We start from the raw sequence: 23112 nt of genomic DNA, 5'->3' as shown, positions 1-23112 counted from the left end.
TCTTTATTTTCAAGTGTTGGGGACAATGGGCCTACATATTTAAATTAGTAAATAGTATAATCAGGGAGTTGTTATTAGATAACAACTCCCTGGTATAATACTGTACACTGATATCACTTCGTAATATAAACACTTTCAATCAATGGAAAATAAACACATTTAATCAATGGGAAATAAACACTTTTAATCAATGGAAAATAAACACTTTCAATCAATGGAAAATAAACACTTTCAATCAATGGAAAATAAACAATTTCAATCAATGGAAAATAAACACTTTCAATCAATGGAAAATAAACAATTTCAATCAATTGAAAATAAACACTTTCAATCAATGAAAAATAAACACTTTCAATCAATGGAAAATAAACACTTTCAATGAATGGAAATTAAACACTTTCAATCAATGGAAAATAAACACTTTCAATCAATGGAAAATAAACACTTTTAATCAATTGAAAATAAACACTTTCAATCAATGGAAAATAAACACTTTCAATCAATGGAAAATAAACACTTTTAATCAATGGAAAATAAACACTTTCAATCAATGGAATATAAACACTTTCAATCAATGGAAAATAAACACATTTAATCAATGGAAAATAAACACTGTCAATCAATGGAAAATAAACACTTTCAATCAATGGAAAATAAACACTGTCAATCAATGGAAAATAAACACTTTTAATCAATGGAAAATAAACACTTTTAATCAAGAGTGAGATGCATTCTTTTTGGTTTCACTAAGGTGTGTTTATCTAAACATGTGATCATTCGTTTGTTGTCGTTCTGTACATTTGCATGATTTATAAGAACTAATAGAACAATCTCAAAAACATATTGCATGCTAGGCCTTATATTTTATTCAAACATTTTTGCCAATATATCCTATTGATTACAAAAACACAATTATGCTATAATTGAATTCATAAAGTTAAACCTAACGTATTATGCAATGATTTCTTGTTCTATTTATTATATTAAGAGGATTAGAATTAGAAAAAAAAATGGGCCCACACTATTGCATAAATGAATCAAATAGACCTATATTTTTTAAATTAAGTTTTGGTTGAAATATTAATGATATTAAATAGAAAATGTTACATAAAACACAAAATTCATACCGATTATGTGGATTACACACATTAAAACGCGCACGAAAATATTATATAGGCCTAGTAGGCCTATAGCTTCGAAAAATGCGTTTTAACCACTTCGTGTTATCAAAATGACGAATTTATATAAATCATTGAAAAGAATCCGTGAAATCTTTGCTATATGCCTACAATTCGTCTTTCACAAAACACATGAATGAGTTAACCGTATGCAATACAATAAATTATTTAAACTATACAGAACATTATGCAGTAGTAGATTTGACTTGACGCAACGTTCTCGGAAGACGGTTTGTTTCGACACGCATGCGCAGTCAGAAATCAACATCGGAATATCATAAATTTTTTTGGTTATGTAGTAGAGGAAAATTCAAGTTTGTTTTAATTATGTTGTACACAACATTTTACTGTATCTACTATCTACAAAATCGGACCAATAATGGCCTAAAGCAATCATAGACTTAGGGTTAGCGATAGCTGTGCATTAAGTACAGGTTTTCAAGCTATATAGTGTAGAGAACTACAACAATTTATATTATAAAACCAAAAAAATGCACTGATTAGCCTATATATAAATAACAGTATAAAACTGACTCCAAATAACGAGAGGCAAGCCACGATTCAACGTTTCGATCTTGATTTGATCATCATCAGGAATGAACAATAATTTCAAAGGCAGGCAATTATAACAATATTTATAATAGTATACAGTATTATAAATAAATATACAGTATTATAAATACTGTATACTTTTTTTAACTTCACTTTAGTTTGTCCACTTTATTCAGATTATACAACTAAATATATGTTGTCCTTTTATACGAATAACTCATCTACTGTCTACTACTACAGACATACTTTTAACCCTAAATGTTAATTTTATATTTATGTTACAATCTGTCTACACTTTCACACTTTATGTGACAAAAAATGATATGTGCCCATATATCGGCACGATGATTTCATATTATTACTACCATATTTGGGCACATCACACATTTTTGTCAAATTAGATTTACATTGTATATTTTTTGGGCCAATGGCCATAATAATAAATAATTATTTCTTGGATTTTCCAAAGAAAGAAAGTAAAAATATATAATATATTTGTTTGCAGATGGATGGAATTTCATCAATGGATAATTTCGAAATATGTTAAACGTTTGAAACACTGTTATTCTGCAGAAATATACAGTTTGACCACTTATAGTTAAGTGGTCAGAACTTAATGATAGACGACATCAATATGGGTACATTTGTATATTTTGTCTTTACATTAATCGATATCATTTTTCTAAAATTATATTCTAATCAATATATTTTGAGTGTCTTTTCGTCAATTTAATTAATGAGGTAAATTACCTCGCATAAATATATAAGCGCGATAAATTTAAAAATAGTGCTATGAAGAATGCATTTTGTTATTCCACAAATAAAGTTTAGAAAAGTCAGCTTGCGCATGCAAATAGTGGTGGTAGAAATACAGAATTGTGATTTTAAAACGATTGTACTCTCAATGCCTACATAGGTCAAGTTTCCATTAATTGAATAAAGGCTTGTTAAACAACTAGCCTAGCCTGGTACTAATATTAATACTGTAATATAAAATTATAATAATATATTATGTTCCGGCCTATTGCAGACGTAGTTTGTGCTCTCTGTCACCTCCTGAGGGCGCACTATTCCAGAACTCAACATTAATAGAGAAACGCAGTGATACTGAACATTAATTTATTAATAATGTATATGGTAAATATTACGCTATTAGTATCAACCGAGATTCGAACTCGGAACTTTCTGCTTTATATATGTACGGACGCTCTAGGCTGGATTTCCGAAGAGATACAGTACCTTTAAATTCACAGACATAAACTCTTAAGCTTGGTTCCCACTAGAACGTAACGCAAGGACGTAAACGCAAAGCAAGCGTTTTAAAGCGTGGTTCCCACTAGCGACGCAACACAAGGACGTAACGCAACGCAAGTGAATTGACCAATCACAAGCGATGGCTTATTCGCTTGTGATTGCTAACTGTCTATAAAAACTTCGCTTGCCATTGGTTAAAACGCTTTCGTTGCGTTTACGTCCTTGCGTTACGTTCTAGTGGGAACCAAGCTTAACCAATGACAAGCGAAGTTATAGACAGTAAAGCGTGGTTCCCACTAGCGACGCAACGCAAGGACGTAACGCAACGCAAGTGAATTGACCAATCACAAGTAACTGTCTATAACTTCGCTTGTCATTGGTTAAAACGCTTGCGTTGCGTTTACGTCCTTGCGTTACGTCGCTAGTGGGAACCACGCTTTAGCAATCACAAGCGAATAAGCCATCGCTTTTGATTGGTCAATTCACTTGCGTTGCGTTACGTCCTTGCGTTGCGTCGCTAGGGGAACAACGCTTATTCGCTTGTGATTGCTAACTAGCTGTCTATAACTTCGCTTGTCATTGGTAAAGCTTGGTTCCCACTAGAACATAACGCAAGGACGTAAACGCAATGCAAGCGTTTTAACCAATGACAAGCGAAGTTATAGACAGTTAGCAATCACAAGCGAATAAGCCATCGCTTGTGATTGGTCAATTCACTTGCGTTGCGTTACGTCCTTGTGTTGCGTCGCTAGTGGGAACCACGCTTTAAAACGCTTGCGTTGCGTTTACGTCCTTGCGTTGCGTTCTAGTGGGAACCAAGCTTTAAAGCACCCACTAGAACGCAACGCAGTGACGTATTGACGCAAAGTGCTGTATTGCGTAATCACAAGTGGGAAGAACCGACGACGCAAAATAAAAGTGCTGCAAACATCGCAGGTTTGATTTCACGCAGGCGGGGGAAAACACAATTATTAGAAGGGCATTTTATTACGTTGCGTAGATTGCGTTACGTTGCGTCGCAAGTGGGAACTAAGCTTTATTAAGTTTAAACCAATTGTTAGTGTATTATCAATGTTGTTGCAAAGGTTGATATTTACAAAAGGATATAAACAATGGATTGTTTAAACCCGAAGCTACCATTTAGGCATAATTTCGTAAGATTAATTTTGTTATGTTAAGAGGACCTCGGAATCTATATATATCTATATATAAATTTACGTAAGGGCAAAATTCGGTAAATCGCGCCTTACTTCTAGAATTTTTACTCGATGGTATATAAAGTTGGTTCGTACTTTCGGTACTGATTTTAACCACCTGATGTAACCCTGTTTACTAATTAAATTAAGTTAGATAATTAGTTATTGACGATTAAAACGAATTTAGGTTCAACGATTTGCCCCAAATAGGGGTGTTTTCCGATCGTGGTATACACTGTCTAATGGATGTCCATCTTGAAAAATACCCGCCACAAAAATGCGAGGAGGCTTCGCATTTTCCTATCTCCTCCTACGATAATTGTTTTTAATAGCTGAAAACCGGTTGAACAGTTCGAGTACAGCATCATAATGTTGAAGACAGGCCGATTTTCTTTAAAAAATACTATTTTGATACATTTAATATACGTTTTTAGAAATGTATTGATTTGTGATGAATGGAACATTCCAAATTATTTGGTTTAACCATACAGGTATAGATTTAGATTTATGGGCCCCCTTGGAGAATAAACATAAATAGTATTGCAATGCTGTACAATACTGTTAAGGTATTAACCACTTTTGATCGCAATTTGAATCGCAAATTTCTTACTGTGAGTGTTGGTACTGTTAGATGTAATATAAAAATATATACAAATAAACTTTATTACTGTGAGTGTGGGTAGGCCCTACTGTTAGATTATAAACATATAATATACAAATAAACATTCCAAATTATTTGGTTTAACCATGAGGTATAGATTTAGATTTAGATTTATGGGCCCCCTTGGAGAATAAACATGAATAGTATTGCAATGCTGTACAATACTGTTAAGGTATTAACCACTTTTGATCGCAATTTGAATCGCAAATTTCTTACTGTGAGTGTTGGTACTGTTAGATGTAATATAAAAATATATAAAAATAAACTTTATTACTGTGAGTGTGGGTAGGCCCTACTGTTAGATTATAAACATATAATATACAAATAAATAAACGTTATTACTGACAGTTGCTTCTCAACGTTTGTATTAATTAATAATTTAAAAATATATAAACGTCGTAGTGGTGTATCGTTACATGTACTTTACTATTTCAATCGACTATGACAGTGAGAGTTTTAACAAAGTACCGTATTAAATCGTAAATGTTTTACTGTATTTAGTGGTATATTATTTATAGGCCTATAAAACATTAAAAACAATATTTCGTTACTGAGTGGATAAGAATATATTTTAAAATGTTTCCTCTTTGTACCTATCTTCTTCCCCCATCCCTCAACCCTTAATGTTACATACAAAACACAAATTGGGTTTGTTTAAATGAGTCCAAATAAAAAAATTTGACTCATTTTGTTTCTCTCTCGGAAGTAATTCCCAGGGTGCTAATTTTGGTTGACTACATAAATCATTGTGTATATTTATTCGTTTCTGTAAACGACAATGTGTTATAGTCCTGCGGTACGTACATTTGAAATCTCCATTTTTTTCTCGCTGGAAATACTGTGTATTCGAGAACCATCTGTGGGCACGACCTAGATGGTACGCGAGCGAAGCGAGCGTGCCATCTAGTTAATATTAATGCAAATAAATAAAAATAAATTCAAGCTGTTGTCTATTGAACAGGCCAGTATTTATTATTGTTTTCCAACCGTTTTTATTTATGAATTATTAATTTAAAAGCCTTCGTGGAATTCATCTTCTTTGTAATCGTACGTACGTTGCTATAACTCGTATTTAATCGCACACAAAAGAACATGAATGAGCTAACCATTATGCTAATCTTATTCAAACTGTATAGAACACAATAGCTGAGCAAGCTGTATGTAAACGAAAGAAAGGTCATTATAGACCTACGCACAAGAATCCATATTAAAATTGCTATTTTACTAGTACTACTGCAAGTAGCCTATATAGGCCTAATTTTCATTCAAATATCATACACGCCAAGAGTAGTAGAGCAAAAAGAAACCTGTGGCTGTGTTAAATACGTCATCAGACGAGAGACGACCTACCGCTGTGTCGAACCGCTTTGCTTGGTCTAAGTATATATTAATACTACGAGTGTAAATTCAGACGTTCAAATTACGCGTGGAGTGCCAATTTCATTATCCACCTACCATCAATTTTGTGAAAACGAGGGGAAGAAATGTCATGAATGAATGCGATGAATATTGATTAAATGCGCCGATAAATAATAATAGTCGCCGACTGAGTAAAGCCTACTGTGGTATATACAGTCTGAAAATCAGACTGCAGCAACGGTAAGCTATTTATCGAAGACGCAAGATATTCCCATGACTCAGGCAGGTGTGTGCTGGGACGTGAACACTATCAGGAATGTGGAGTGTACGTGTGTTTATCCACCACCTATATTCGGTGTTTCCCTTCCAGATATCAGTGAAAGAGGTAATTTATCAATCTATTATCAAATTTTAGGCTACTGTTTTAATCTATCAATTTAGATTGCAATATATAAATGTACTGGTGTTGTGGTGGCTATACTTTAGTACTGTACTGATGTGCATCGCATGCATGAGGGGCTTTCTGGAAAGGTTTTCTAATCTTGAGGACTCCACTTCATCTTTCTTAACCCCCCTTCCCCAACATTCGATCTCTCTAGAGGACGTTTGTTTAATATGCATCTTATTGAAGGAGAATGTTTGCACGTATGTTCGCGGTCCGCTATACACATTTTGGTTATTGCACGCATACATAGTCCTACATACATAGGCCTATAGACCCTATATCAAAATGACTGGAACTGAACTACATTTCAATCGAACCGAGAAGCACTAATGGGGGGGGGGGGGGGTGTTAGATTCGGAAGGGGAGGGTTGATAGTGCGGTATCAAAATGACTGGTATTGTACTTTAGGCCTATGTTTTAAAATACATTGGAAGTCTTTCCTAGAAACCATGTAGAACTCTATACGATGCATGATATGGCGGTATAAAGATAATTACATTTATGCAACCATTGTATAGCATTTATTTGATTTGGATATTAAAAGAAACAATGCTGAAAAGGGCGTTTTCCGGAGAATCAATATCAAGTGTATACTAATGTCATTGTTATTTCCTTCATGGTGATCCATATCTAATGACCGACTGTTATGGTAATTAGATAATGGTTTGGATGTGGCAAAAGGAAGGCGATGAAAGTGGGGCAGTTGTTGTGGTTAGGCTTGATTTTGTTGAAATACGGTAGTGAAGATGATTCACATTGTCAACATTCGCGTATGTCTGCTGATGCCTAAATATAACAAGGGCGGTTAAGGAGGGTAACATTTATTTCTATTGGTTCGGACATCTCATCGTCGGTCCGCCAAACCAACAAGTTAATAAAAAATATAAAATCTTAATTAAACGTGGTTGCCACTAGCGACGCAACACAAGGACGTAACGCAACGCAAGTGAATTGACCAATCACAAGCGATGTCTTATTCGCTTGTGATTGCTAACTGTCTATAACTTCGCTTGTCATTGGTCAACACGCTTACGTTGCGTTTACGTCCTTGCGTTACGTTCTAGTGGGAACCAAGCTTTACAGTTTCAATATTATTACTAGGCAGAGCTACCGACTATTATTTATTCTTGGAACATGTAATTTAAGCGTGGTTCTCACTAGGACGCAACGCCGTATCGACGGAACGTGCCCTATTGCGTAATCACAAGTGGGAACCGACGACGTAAAGTGCTGCAAACATCGTAGGTTTGATTTCACGCAGGCGGGGGCAAACACAATGAGTGGAAGGGCATTTTCTTACGTTGCATAGGTTGCGTTGCTAGTGGGAACCAAGCTTTAATAGCACTTTATGGATACGCCCACGACATACGTACAGTAAATGGGTACTTCTTCGTGACGTTAATCTTCTAACCAAATGGTATGAAAATCACACAAGCAAAAGTCAAATTTGGTCAATAGGCGATGTTAATAGTTTACTTGTTACATTTTGGGGATATTTTTTTTTGCAGATGTCCGACGATGGTGGTTTTGGATAATCATCACCATGGTGATTCTCGTCGGCACCGGTAGTTGTATTTTAGCTTGCATCAGAAATTGGAGAAATAAGGTACGTTTGAACTAATGATAACATTCAGTTTGTGTTGATAATCGTCTGTCGTTCCGAAACGAGGTAAAGCTTGGTTCCCACTAGCGACGCAACGTACCGAAACCTACGAAAATACCATTCCAATAATTGTGTTTGCCCCCGCCTGCGTGAAATGAAATCAAACTTGTGATGTTTGCAGCACTGTTGCGTCGTCGGTTCCCACTTGTGACGCAATACAGCACTTTGCGTCGATACATCGCTGCGTTGCGTTCTAGTGGGAACCACGCTTTAATAATAAACTAAATGAAAATGAATTGAAAACGAATGCTTACTCCGACATGTTAGTACATCAGCACATGCGGGAATGTGTGGACGTGTGTGGACGTGTGTGTGCGTACGGTTGGTGGTTTTTATGTCAGGCGACGACCAACACGACAAACCGATTGACCTGGGTTCGTCGTCGGTCTTCGGTGGTCGTCGCAAATCGAAAGATTCCTAATAATGATTAAGACTGGTAACGACAAAGGGTATTATGACAGCTGGTTGGTAATTGTAAAGACGGCGACGATGCTAATTATGACGACGACGGTGACTATGATAGTGGCTAAGGTGACGACATTGGCGACCATAAAGATTAAGACGACGGTTATCTGGTGTGAATGGTTAATTCCCCGACGTCGTACAGTGTCCCGCCGTGACGACTGCTGTTTAATACTTCATGGTCAACTCGACGACGTTGATCATGATTAGGCAAAGATGCGACAGGTAATACTTTGCATTAGACGGCGACCGTGATTATGACGATTGTTGTTCCATAAACAAAATTTGGCGACAGTGATATCATATTATGGTGTGATTATTCGTAAATGGCGAAGACGACAAAAAGATGTCATGACGACTGATAAATGGTCAAAATGGAGACGATCGATGGTCTACACACGTCACTTCCGTTATTATAATAAACATGCAGATATAATACAATCTCTTAGTGGCAACAGGCAACACTTATATAAAAAGCAATCCACTTAAAAGTGAATGTTATGTTTTTATTACAGATGAAGACATGCATGGAACGTACAGTAATGTCTGTTAGAAGTAAGTCTACTAAAATCAAGTGCTCTTTCTGTTGATTAGCGGCTTATTGTTGTATCCTTGTCATAACCCGTATGATGCACAGCAATATCCATGATCGGCATGCTTCGGAGCACAAACATTTTTAGGACTGAGCATTATCCTATGTGTGCCGAATTCGGAAATAAATCGGCAAAGGTGTTAGTTTACACAGGGAAGAGTCCCTGGTTTATAATGGGATTTACATTCATGAATTTAATAACAAATAATTACTACAGCTATGAATAGCACCTTTTTTAAAAGGATTTTGTTCACGCAGAGATTCTTTATGTATGTTATATTTTTGTATATATAACATTAGTTATTATCTTTGTCTATTATCCTTTGTGTTCTACACCACTATAGCAATTTAGTGTCATTAATAATATCCATGGCGGACATGAAACGATTTAGCAATATTTAGTAGGCCTATGTCAAAATGAATTGTATGCACGGTTATGTGTTCATTTCTGCCTATTTGATCAGATATGGGTAATGCAATCATCATAGATGCTGCTGTATGTGATAATATATCTGGACCTAATATGTTTGTTCTATTTGATCAGAAATGGGTTTGGAATAATCATAGAGGTACTGTATACATTCTAGCATTATACTGCTGTATGTAATGATATCTGGTAATGTGTTTTTTCTATATCTATTGATCAGATATGGGTACTACAACCATGGAGAGGCTTAAAAGATAGTATGTAATAAATAATGCACATGCAGTATGTGTTTTCACATTTCAAAGGTCATTAGTAAGTTATTGCCTTATGGACATGTCAAATAAATAAATTATTCATTTATTTGATTTCAGAAATAACTCTTTAAATTCATATAAAAATGTAATCAGAGTGACTGACGTACACTGTCATTATGGGCAGTAGGTTCTAGACAGCGAGTAGTATTAATATTAATAAAATGAAAAGCATTTTGGCACACATAGCGTGTCATAACTACACCTATGCTGGATGAATGCAATCCGGAATTGATGTAAAGAAATAAAAATAGCATTCCATAAAAGAACACAAAGTCTATGTAGTTTTAAGCAATTGTGTCCATATGTTGGTTAATACTCGAAGTTAAAGCTTGGTTCCCACTGACACGCAAGAACGTGGATGCAAAGTGCAGTGAGAACATAACCTGCCGTGTCATACGTGGGAACAGACGATGTAAGCATAGTGCTGCAGACGTATATTCAACATCTCCTTTTTACATCGCAACAGTGATGATTCAACTACTTGCAAAATGGAAATGACAAGAGTTTTTTTTTTCTTAGTGGGAATCAAGAAAACAAATTGTAAGCATTTTGTTTCGATTGAATCACAGATCTCACGAAATCATTTTTAGTTTATATAATTTCTTTTATTCAAACGATCACTTTGACAATGTTTTTGATAAAATGTTATCTTAAATATTGCACAAAGTATCTATAATAATTTATTATGTTTAGATATTTGTTTGATAATGCATCCCATGAATACGTTGCATTAAGTAAAAAGTGTAATAACTGGTGTTCACCACAGCTAGTGTGAACAGCACTCAAGGATTTTGTTCAGGCAGACTATTTTGTCTTTTTTGGTTTTGGTCTCAGCTACAGTGTTTTCTTTCATGTGCATACTTAGTAGTCTTTACAATTTTTCTCTTATCTAGATCCTTAACAAAAATCCTGCCTACTGTTAGCAAGTGTAATCGAATCACGACTGTAAAAGCAGCATAAATAAAAGATTAATTCTTAATACTGGTTGAATTGCATATCTCTATAGACTCTGAATAAAGATACTTTTTCTTGCTTTTCAACTATAATAAGCTCTGTAGCTAATTTTAAAAATCCTACCTTTCAATATAGTAATATACAAATCAGATATTGGTTGAGTGGCAAGCATTAATAGTAGAGCGGCCATACTAAAGTATTCCCTCTATTCAAACAATCTGATAACCATCAATATGATGTAAAAGTGAATAAAATATTAATTCATCACCAAACAAGACATCCCTCAATCTCATGCATTCCATATTCAATTCAGTGAATCAGTGGATAAATTATGTTCAACTGCAAAATTAAACATCTTGGCAAATTGTAACAATCGCAAATGGTAATGATTATTTTTTGTCACTAAAAATGTAAATTTCAAACTAAGGCGATCAGCCTCCAAATATGTTGCCTTTTAAGTCCATCAGACAGCGCATTAGTTGTCATTGACATTTTGTGGCTGTACAAAAACAAAATTTGGTAAAAGGTCACTGACCTTGGTCATGTCTACATAGGAGAGTACTCCATGTGAATACCATGATTTCAATACACTAACTTTGCAATATCTCTAGGCCTCCATCAGCTGTGCAATCTAATCTTGGACGGCAGTCTTCTAACCATCAAACCTACTATGTACCGGTCGTCCCTGTTAAGCTTTTGTCTGTCGTATTTTCTCCCATTTCGATTCCTCGTTGTCGTGCCATTCAACCTTCTGTGCATGTTGTTTTACTGCTTCCTCTACACGCGCGTCTATCATCTCCGATGTTAACGTGCCATTCTCCGAGGCAAAACCACTAGCCTAGATAATAAAAACGAAATAAAATGTTTCATTTGTTTCCTATTTAGAATGTGCTACACAATTCTCCACACTGTAATAGTCTACTATCATAAGCAACTTATTTAATACAGTGTTACCGTCACATGTGTATTACATGCGACACCTGTATCGTAGAAGGTTAGGTTAAGGGTTAGTTTAGGACATATGATACAGGACTAACATGTGATACACATATGATAATGTATTACAGAAGTTGGCTATGACACTGGACAGTACCAATGCAAGAATCAGCTGGACATGCAGGGGAATAAATATTCTAAAACATACAGAACAAAATCAAAGTGTTGGCACCATACCTGCCAAGCAACAGCAAGCTTAGAGATCTCACGTCCAGACAGACCCCTAGTAACTTTAGCAATTTCAGAACACTTAACACTGAAATCCATTTCACCAAGCTTCAAACGTCTGAAAAGAAAACAAATGTGAAAGAATTTTAAAGCCCCATTCCCTACGTTTTTTAGATCTAATTTAAGATCACAAACTATATTTAATGTAAAAATAATACTATATGGTCCTATTGCGATAACTTTTTTCGTCTTTAAACGGTTAAAAATGTGAAAAATAAGTCGATTCTAATAATTATAGCGGCCCGCTATAAATCCCAAAATGCATTGCGCGCGGATTGATATTTTTGTTTTTCACCTGTAATTCGCCCACTTTTCGATCGATCGTGGGGCCAAAACAAATGGAAGACTCCTAACTTTTCAGCGAAAATACCGGGTTTTCCCCAATTTGTATCAACGGAGTCTGGCAAAAATAGAAAGACAATTAATGCAGCAACTATACAACGTCAGGCTAGGTATATAGCTCGCGTACGATGTTCGTACGTTACCGAAGTTTACCAGCTAGGCCTACAAAACTAAGCCTAGCTAGGCTAGGCCTAAGACCGTCCACGAGAGGTCGATCGCCGCGAGCTACTTAGGTAGTGCATTGTTTCTCACTTTTTATCATAATTTACCATAAAACGTACATTTAAGACAAGGAATGACATGGTTTAATGTTTTTAAAGTGATATACAGTAGAACCTCCATTTTACGTACCCTGATTTTACGATCCCTCGATTTTACGTACGGTAAAAAATTACCGATGACGTCATAATTTTAAAATATTTTGATACATTAAAGGCCCTAGTAGCATGTTGCTTTATATGTATTTTCTATTCATTAAACATGTTTACGTTTTAATCTTTGTGTTTCACTTAGTATGAGTCATTTAACAGTGCTAATTAGATCGCAAAACGTAACATAACGATCACCATTCTTTCGTTGTTTATCTTGTAACATTCCTTTTGACGCGCTGTTGACATCAAGAAATCGCCGCCTACATTGAGTAGCTGTGCGTCTAACAGCGGCGATAACAAACTTCCTGTACAGCAATGATGCCGACACACAATATTACGCCGCAAAGAATAAACATCATCATTGTCATTTAGAATTAAAACCTTAATGACGTTTATTTGAAAATAAATTACGATCAATCTTATCATTCTTTTATGTTTATAAGACCGTTTTAAACTCATCAATTCATTCATAATCATGGCTCCAACGCGAAAACGTCAAAGTGTCTCTATTGATACTAAATTAAAAATTATTGCAGCACGAAGGAAAGGTCTTTCGAATCTTGTGGTAGCAACTCAGTTTGGCTTATCCAAGTCGACTGTGTCCACTATCTGGGCAAAACGTGGCGAAATAGAAAGTTCTGTTTCGAAATGCGAGTTACCCAGTCTGTTTTTGGAGAAATCCTACTTATCAAAAGCCGCATATGCCAAGGTAGACGAGGCTTCCTATGCATGGATGACACAACAGCGGAGAAAAGGCGTGCCGGTTTCTGGTCCTCTTTTGAAAGAGAAGGCTCTTCTTTTTGCCAAGGAGTTGTATCCTGACAGCCATAACAAATTCGAGGCCAGTAATGGATGGCTTGAATGCTTTAAAAAACGACATGGAATTCATTCTTTGTCAATGCAAGGCGAATCATTGTCCGCAAATGCTAGTTCGATTGAACCATTTCAAGCAAAATTAAAGATGTTGATGGACGCTGAAAATCTAACCAGGGACCAAATTTTCAATGCTGACGAAACAGGCCTTTATTGGAAACTAATGCCCAGCCGTTCACTAGTCCTACATGGCGAAAAAACGGCTAAGAATTTCAAGACGGCAAAAGATCGTGTCACCGTTATGGGTTGCGCTAACGCAAGCGGAACATGTAAAATACCCTTAACTTTCGTTCACAAACCGGCAAAACCACGATGCTTTAAAAATATTAATATGGATCGTCTTCCCGTCGACTACTACAGCCAGAAGAATGCCTGGATGGACTCAACTATCTTTAAGAAATGGTTTTTTGAGAACTTTGTTCCACGTGCGCGCTGCTTTTGCCGCGAAAACAACATTCCCGAAAAAATCGTGTTGCTTTTGGATAATGCTCCGGCCCATCCATCGGAAGAAGTATTAACCACAGAAGATGGAGCTTTTCTTGTCATGTTTTTACCGCCAAACACAACATCTTTAATCCAACCGATGGACCAGGGGGTACTTGAACCGTTGAAAAGACGATATAAGAAAAATCTTTTACGCCACATTCTTTGTCAGATAGACACTCCAATTCCTGAGGCAGTCAAACAACTGACTATAAAAGATGCGGTCTATTGGATTGCTGATGCGTGGGAATCGGCAACTGAAGAAAACCTAAAGCGATCATGGAACAAGTTATTGAAAAATGTTGAAGAAAGGGTCGAACAACCAGAAAATGAAGCAGATGATCAAACAGCTCCAGACGAAGTAGAGGATAGGAACATTTTCGAAACTATGTTTCAAGAACTGGGAGCCTCTGAAAACATGATGAGTGTTGATGAGTGGTTGGCTGAAGATGCTGAAGACCCTGGGCACCAGTGGTTAACAGACGAAGAAATTGTTGATGAATTTGGCACTTCGTCGGTATCATCGGACGAAGAAGAACAAGAAGAGGAGCAAGGTGAAAATACTAGACGAGTAAAGCCAGAACAAGCATTTGAGGCATTGGGAGTTGTGGTGGAATGGTTTGAGCAAATGCAGAAAGATCCATGTCATGTAAGACAGATTCGTCGGTGGAGAGATGAAGCTGCACAAATGAGAGCAGCGTCATTGAATCAGACAAAGATAACAAACTTCTTTGAGTAGAACAAGTCGGAGAGAAAGAAAAAAAGAAAAAAAAAAAAAAACATATCAAAACAAAAGGCCCTTTTCAGGGCCAACAAAATTCAAAGAGATTTAATAGCTTTTGCCTTTTGTTTACGATACTGTATATTAGGTATAAATTGTAACTTATGCACGCAAGCCTCGCATTAAATTCAATCAGTACGACGACGTACTGTACTGTAGTGGCGGGCGAGCAGGCAACAAGTTAATTGCATATTTACAGCCATGAGGACGCAATCTAACAACAAGCCATGTGCGATGCCCAGCACGTTGTTGTATGGTGAATATCGGCGGCGATAGTTTTTATTCTTTAATTAATTTTTAACATTTAAGGAATAATGAACATAAATAAAGAAAACAAATACAGCTGTACACTGATTTTATTTAAGCATCGCGCACGGCGTGCCGTCTCTCCCGTGACTTGTCCAGGCCCTGGAAGCTGTAAATGTAAACAAAACATTACTGCCTAGCCTAGCCTATGTTATCTATAGGATTTCTACGTGTTTGAGGTCAATTTAAGGTCAACCTTGATTTTACGAATCCTGTGTTTTACGTACGGCTATCGGTCCCGTACCGTACGTAAAATGGAGGTTCTACTGTATATGTATTATTTTCCAAAAAACGTCCAAAATTGCAGGGAAGGGGTCTTTAACGCATACAAGATGGGGGGGGGGGGGGTGTATTGTCATTCCATAGTTGGGGGCGCTATTTAATTATTAGTGTACTGTATTAGTGTCAGTTAAATTTCAGGCCAACACACATGCGCAATACAAACTTTGGGACATCTCCTAAGGAAAGAACAGGCTTTTTCTCACAGGCATCCCTGTGAAATCTCGGGAATTTATCCATAAAATTGTCTTCACACTATGCAAATCTGATTACATTTTTGCAGATGTGAAAAGGGTATTAATCCTAGCCTATTGGAATAAACTCTGGGTTTAGCAAGAAAGTTGTAGAAAGTTTGCTAGTAAAACTGCAGAATCTAGGTTCCAGAAGTTAAGGAAGTGCAATTTTTTGACAAACTAGTTTGCCGAGGTTTATGAAATTCATAAACATAATTATGAAGAATGTTATTTTTATAAAACTCTAACTCACTTTTTACCCTCCGATGCTGGTTTTAATACAAAACGATCAAAGTACAGTCGAACCATACGCTCACGTTCCTCAAGGTCCGGTAATCTAAATTCTACCATTTCATCTAATCTGTCGTTTATTGCCCAGTCAAACTGTTCCGGCTGATTACTAGCTAGCACTAACATAAATCTGAAACAATAAACACAACATTCTGCATGCTTCAACGTTCATAGTTAGGGCACATTTACAAAAATTCTGGGATGCCCCAAAAAACCCATGATAAATGAAGGTTAATAAAATAAGATTTTGAATAGGCCATTTTGTAATTTTCACTTCCATAGAAAAAAAAAAAAAAATGTTTCCACTTATAAAATGACAAAATAGATGGTTAATTCCAACCAAAAACACATTGGTTTTTTGCTTTAAATTACAGTTTTTTCAGGTAAATATATATATTTTTTTCTAATCCAATTTTTGATCAAAGTGAATATCTATTATGCGACATTAAAATGGCATTTTCAACAACAAAATTGTTTTTATTTTTTCTGGGGGACAATACATCTTTAATCAGTCTTTAATAAGTTTTAATGTCTGTCTGGATTTAGTAGGTGCAACTAAGTATAAAATATTCAAACATAGATGGTGCTATTTAAAAACATCTAAGCTACTAATAATACATACTTGTTTGATTGTTCTCCAGTTCTGTAGAGAAATGCATTTAAAGTCGCACGTAAATCTTCACTAATAACTTCCTAAAGAAAAGCAAAAGATAAACAGACTGTTATTGCTACCATGTTAATTAGTTAATAAAGAGCAAGCAAACTAGGGAGTCTTCTATTATTGCTACAATGTTAAATAGTTAATCAAAGGCAAGCAAACTAAGGAGTCTTCTATTATTGCTACAATGATAAATAGTTAATCAAAGGCAAGCAAACTAGGGAGTCTTCTATTATTGCTACAATGTTAAATAGTTAATCAAAGGCAAGCAAACTAAGGAGTCTTCTATTATTGCTAAAATGATAAATAGTTAATCAAAGGCAAGCAAACTAAGGAGTCTTCTATTGTTGCTAAAATGATAAATAGTTAATCAAAGGCAAGCAAACTAGGGAGTCTTTTTGAGGATTTCATTGATTGCTTTCTTGTCAAGTTTTTCAGCCTCCATTAATTAAAAAGTTTCAGATTTATTTTACAAAAATATAACACAGTAAATACATTTTTTTATATAAATAATAATAAAATGTGTGTGGAAATTGCAATAAGCCAAATTGGCTTTAGGTCTGAACCTCTAAATAAAACAAATATATAAATATGGTAATGACTGAAAAAAGTAGAAAAACATTTTGAATGAATGAAAAAAACGTCAACTATGTTTTATTCGGAGCCCGTCCGACACTATACATAACTCCCTGAATTCAACAATGCTAATTGCATAAACACACACTGTATAATACATAAGTGTGCCTTATTTTATTGTGAATTATTTCTTTGTATCATGAATATTCATTTTTTATGCTAATTATACACTTCTACATACCATGCTCCTCTTTCTAAGAAATGCGTCAGCCTCATCCACAAATAAGAGAACACTGGAGAAAAAGAGAGAAATACCCAATTTTTAGTTTCATCCAATATAATAAAAAACAATATATAAGATCTACTACATCTAGCTTCATAACATTCAAGCTTGGATTAAACAGTGAAATCAAGTTTAGAACAAATATCTTGATACTATGAATTGAAAAATGTGTTTGTTATTATAAGAAAATGTTGTGCTCAATATAAGGCAAAAAATGTGGTTCAGATTTTATTTTTTATTTTCTTGAGCATTATCATTTTTTTTAAACTGCATGCATGCATTATTGAATTCTTAAGTATTGAATTTGTAAGTAGAATAAAATCAACAAAAAGTGTTTTTCAATTGACACTGTCCTTTAGGCAACATGACATTTTTTTTGGCCTAATAAACTGAACTACGGTATTAATATATCTAAAACGTTTCCACGTAGAGAAATAGTCAAAATTCAATCAGTGCTAATGCGAATATTAGCATATCTAAACAGAATAATGAATAATTTATTTCTAAAACTGACCCTCGTCGACTTGTTGAGGCCCAATCGAAAACCTTGTGCATAGCAGTTACACCTTCACGCCCCATGGGGGCGACATCACCTCCTGTCATTATGGCAAAGTCCATTCCTGACGTTATTGCTAGTTTCTGTTGAAATTAGATTAATTTTAAAATAAAAACATTAATTAATAAGGGATTCAGTGGTGGTTATTAAACAGACACTATAATGGATTTTAATCAAATATTTTTCCCTTTTTTGTGCAAATCTGTTTTGTTGGTCCTCACATTGATTTATAAAACAGAGCAACAAATTAGCTTTCTGCCTCAAATTGATTGTTCAAAATGAGTGTAGTCGAGACACCGCTAAATTATGAAACTCAGAATTCACGTTAATTGCTATTGTCAAAATCAGAAAAGGGGAGGGGAGCTAAATACAATATGTAAGCAAACTGACCTTAGCAAACAATGTTTTACCAGTCCCTGGTGGGCCATGCATTAATATATTCCTATATAAACCTTTATTTGCTTTTGTGTTTCTTGTTGCTATGGCGATTTCTCTAAGTTTCTCTTCCAGTGTTGGCTGAAATTAATCATAATAAAATATGTATAAAGATATCAAACTAGTTGTGATGTGCCCAAATATGGTAGCAATATGCCCAAATATGGTAGTGATATGACATCATAATTCCCATATATGGGCACATCAATTTTGTTTATCACATAAAGTTTGATAAGTGTAGACAGAGTTTAAAAACATTTAGAAATCAAATGGGCTATTATGCCTCATGCAAAATTTAAATAAATAATTATTACTTATAAATAATTAATATAAATAATAAAGTAATACAGATATTCTGGCTTACTTTAAGAACTACGCCTTGAAGAGCGTCCTCTGCCTTTGTGAAGAGTCGCTTTCCAACGAGGATTGGATGCCGTAATCCCTGAAGAAAGTTTATACGCGAGGTTTCACGAACCAACGATGGTTTCCCAAGTCTAGCCTCAATGTAGCGTGCTGCAACTCCTGTTCCCATCTTGGCAGAGTATACTCCAAAGGCTAGCAACGTCAAACCAGCTGCCTACAAAGAACAGTTTAGTATTTTGAAACCTAATATTATTATATAATATATATATTAACTGCAAAAAAAAGAAAATTAGGTTTATTCATAATTTTAAGTTGGGACCTCTGCATATAACAGCATCAAATCTATGTTGTTTTCTAGCATTTAAACAGATCATCGCCATACAAGCACCTTCAAACTATCAAAATATCACTCACTGTCGCCGATACTTTATCCCAATCTGAAATGAATCCCTTAAAACCGTCTCCAATTATTGTACCAGCAGTTCTGAAAGATATGATGCATGTAAATCTTCAATTTTTGCAAAAATACATTTTAAATTAAAAAGAAAATCACAGTTTGATTATTCATGGGTTTAGCCAAAAATATTTGCAGTATTAATTTTAAAAGTGTATTTCTTAATTTTTTTTCCCAAAATTTAAAATGTATTGTTTTTATTGTTCAAGATAAAAGCGCTGCTGCTTAACTTGGACCGAACAAAAATATGACTAAATATGTGCTTTATCATATCATGAATTTCAAACCAAGACAATCGTACATATCGTTGCAAGCCATCTGTCTTACTAATTTTAATTTTTAAAAAATGTAAGAAATCCTACTTCAAACCCTGCAGAACCGTTTCTCTGTGTTCTGAAGCCTTCAATCGAATCTGATCAGCTCTGATATCTTTATTTTCTCGTTCAACCTTTGCTTTCCCTCTCAATTCAGCCTCTAATTTCGTCATTTCATTTTTATGTCTCAGCTCAGCTTCATATTCAATTGTAGCTAGGTTGAGAAAAAATAGTCAGTATATAAGAGTCCTTTCAAATGCCAAATCTTGGGCTGGCAAATCTATTTCAGGTTGCTTACATTTAGTTTAAATGTCGAAGTGGGGAGTGAGGAAACACGTCCCAATATCCCTGCATACAGTGGATTAACATGACATACTGTAGTTGTCAGTCATCGCAACGACAAAGCTCCTTTTTATCTGAGTTACCACAGTAAAACAATATGCAAGATTTTTCTTTGGCTACATTACATTTTACAGTGACCCTTTGGATGTGCAATATGATTTTCCAATGCAAAAACAGATTATATTACTAGCTGGAGTATATAAAGCAGGATATGATTGTTTAATTACTTTACCTCTTCGCATATTTTCTTGTTTCTTAACAGAGTCTTCTTGACGGGCTAAATTTTCATCATTCATTCTTTTCTAAAAACCAATAAAAAAAGCTTATTTATTTGCCTAAAAAATAATGTAATCAACCTGGTTGACATAGGCTATTGCATTGAAAGGCACAAGAAAGATTTACGATGCCATACTACTAGAGACATGAATAAAATTAAAACTTTGGTGGTGAGGTGTGGGACAATGACTGTAGAACAACATTTAGCCTTCAATTTTTAGTTGTTGTAATGTGGTATGTCACCCTAAAATTTCGACTAATCAAATTAAACAAGTCATAAAAACACAAATAGGGGAATGAATCCGTGCTCTGTAACTGTATTTTGTGTATAGGTCAGATATTCGGATATATAAGTGCTCACAGACAACTAGTACATCCGATTTAGAGTAAAGTTTTTCCGTTCAGTACATAGTTAACAGAGTGCTTTGAGCATTGTGTTTCCTTTGAGGTTAACTAACATCATCCCGACTGACCACATTCTTCATTGTTGGTGTACACCCTCCCTATGTCACCTATACCATGAATATAAAAATAAAAGCACTCAGAAACTGAGTGAAGCACTTGGTGAAATATCAGTGAAAACTATATTCAGAGAGAGATAGAGGACTCACTACTTCATATTTCAGCCTATGTTAAAAAGAATACTGAGGGCATGCTATTGTGACGTCACAGATAAATCAATTTTCTGAAAATCAATAGGCTTGTTCTGTAAGTATACCCATTAACACCCAAATATTCTGGACGGTAACTTGAAAATTATGAACGCTATCATGGTAACAAACAAATGAAAGCACTCAGAAACTGGGTGAAGTACTTGCCAAAATATTGCAAGTAAAATTGAAAAGTTGGTACCAATTTAGTACTGTATTTAGCAAACCTGTTGAACAAGCTGATCATCATATCGTTTCCTTGCTAGTTGATCCTGGTACTGTGCCCTTTGCTGATGTTGCTGCGTTTCCTGACCCAGTGTCTTTCGTTTCTCTTCTTGTTGGACACGTATCTGTTCTATTTTATACTGTTCTATAGCAGTCTCATATTCCTGAATGAGTGAAAAACAAAAAATAAATACAGATTTGGAATATATTGCTAACTGTACCGTTGAACTCATAAATATTGATATACTTTTATATTGTTTTTGGTTGTACTACTGAATCAAAGTTTTTTTTTCCATAAACAATAACAAATCTTTACACATTTAAAGACTAAGTAAAAAATAAGATGCACAAAATTAATTGCATACTGATCCTGGCTTGTGTATGTACTTACTGAGGTAATATTGAGATTGGATAATTAGTGTATCTAATCAAACCCCAAAAAATGTGTGATTTACGAGAGGTATTAAAACCAATCAAAAGTAAACCCACCCACTGAAAATTCACACCCTTCGAACAAAAACTTCTGGAATTTATATAATGCTAATCTCTTTTTTTCCTTTTAATGCAGTTAAAGTTTAGCACTATCATTTTTTGTCATTAGAATCTTGTATAGGCCTACTTCAGTATCAACAACATTGCTGTAAATTAATCAGAGTTGCGATATATATTATTCTTTTGTGTACCTTAATTTTTCCTTGTTTATTAAGGTGTGTAGTTTGTTCCTGCAGTTTTGCCAATTCAAGTGCTCCTTTTGCATTTCCTGTAAACAAAAATCTTTGAAAATTTTATCTAGGCCAGACCAAGATAGCTTATTCAGTTTTTAATTTCATGTACTGAGAGTATAATGTTAACGATTCAAAATGCGCGACAAATAAAGCATTAAATTAGGCACAGTCGACCTTCATGCATGTAAACTAGATCTTCTAATATCAGCAAGTGTCTCCCTATCCCTAGCTAGGAGGAGGAGAGGCCAACTTGTACTGATCTTCCATCCATGCTTGTTCTTCCCTGCCCCCTTCTTCTTGGCTTGCTGGCTTCTCAACTCGCCTTTTCACAAATTAATTCAATCATTTCCAGTTTGTGGATTTATCTTTCTATATTTCTAAATTATTATAAATAATAACCTTCGTGAATTCAGATATTCGGTTACATGAAGCCCTGTCCCTTTAAACTTACCCGATTTATCTAGTTCTTTAGCAGCCTTAGCCGCACGTTCCAGGCCAGTAGGATCAAAATTTGACCAGCTACCCGCGACTTTCTTCGCCTCGTCTCCGCCTCCTTTCTTGCCATCATCGCTGCCACTTCCTCCCGGGGCACCGGGCAAGTTTAACCCTTCTGGGAGCTGAGGTAGTGAAAGATCTGATGGTGCCGGATCTTTTTTAACACCAAATAACCAAGACATTGTTATTTAGATATTTTTTACTCCAATAATACCAAAAAATTCTTTCAAAAACTTCACCCGTGCCGCAAGTGTTTTTCTAATTCTGCTGATGTAACACACGTGGTTTGAAATAATGATAGAGGGCGTAAACACATTCTGACAGCAGCACAGTATCAAACTCATTTAAAGGGTAGCTCCGGTGTTAACATTTTTATTGTAAAAACAATTAATTGCAACAATTAAGTGGTTTTTACTCTTTAAATTGTTTAAAACAATTTTGATTATAACCCCACACAGTAAAAACATGAGTGTCATGAATTTAGTCCATCTTAAGCGCGTACATGGAGGAAAAAATAACC

The 23112-nt window shown here is 35.2% G+C and overlaps 2 protein-coding genes across 2 annotated transcripts; one reads left to right on the top strand and one right to left on the bottom strand.

Moving 5' to 3' along the window:
• Positions 1–10727: 10727 nt before the first annotated feature.
• On the bottom strand, positions 10728–22846 carry LOC140044848 (ATPase family AAA domain-containing protein 3-like). Its single transcript, XM_072089531.1, has 14 exons — positions 22549–22846; positions 22056–22132; positions 21375–21536; positions 20454–20523; positions 19928–20093; positions 19526–19595; positions 19113–19325; positions 18704–18829; positions 18272–18396; positions 17716–17767; positions 16863–16933; positions 16203–16370; positions 12231–12339; positions 10728–11895 (listed from the first exon to the last, which is right to left on the bottom strand). The coding sequence occupies exons 1-14, from the start codon at positions 22772–22774 to the stop codon at positions 11746–11748; spliced, it is 1785 nt and encodes a 594-aa protein (XP_071945632.1). The 5' UTR covers positions 22775–22846; the 3' UTR covers positions 10728–11745.
• On the top strand, positions 13470–15089 carry LOC140043262 (jerky protein homolog-like). Its single transcript, XM_072087765.1, has one exon. It carries the CDS (start codon positions 13470–13472, stop codon positions 15087–15089), a length of 1620 nt encoding a protein of 539 aa, XP_071943866.1.
• Positions 22847–23112: the final 266 nt, after the last annotated feature.

The sequence above is a fragment of the Antedon mediterranea genome, chromosome 3 (genome assembly GCF_964355755.1).
Source record: "Antedon mediterranea chromosome 3, ecAntMedi1.1, whole genome shotgun sequence".
Classification (NCBI taxonomy): Eukaryota; Metazoa; Echinodermata; class Crinoidea; order Comatulida; family Antedonidae; genus Antedon; species Antedon mediterranea.
This window is presented reverse-complemented; position numbering and strand designations above follow the sequence as displayed.

What these genes read in the sequence shown, in the direction of transcription:
- LOC140043262 (XM_072087765.1), top strand. Translation starts at nt 13,470, where the DNA reads ATGGCTCCAACGCGAAAACGTCAAAGTGTCTCTATTGATACTAAATTA.
- LOC140044848 (XM_072089531.1), bottom strand. Translation starts at nt 22,774, where the DNA reads ATGTCTTGGTTATTTGGTGTTAAAAAAGATCCGGCACCATCAGATCTT. An exon ending in ACTGGAGAACAATCAAACAA is followed by an intron (nt 16,371 to 16,862) that starts GTATGTATTATT and finishes TTATTGTTTCAG; the next exon opens with ATTTATGTTAGTGCTAGCTA. An exon ending in CCAGCATCGGAGGGTAAAAA is followed by an intron (nt 12,340 to 16,202) that starts GTGAGTTAGAGT and finishes TTTTCTTTTCAG; the next exon opens with ACGTTTGAAGCTTGGTGAAA.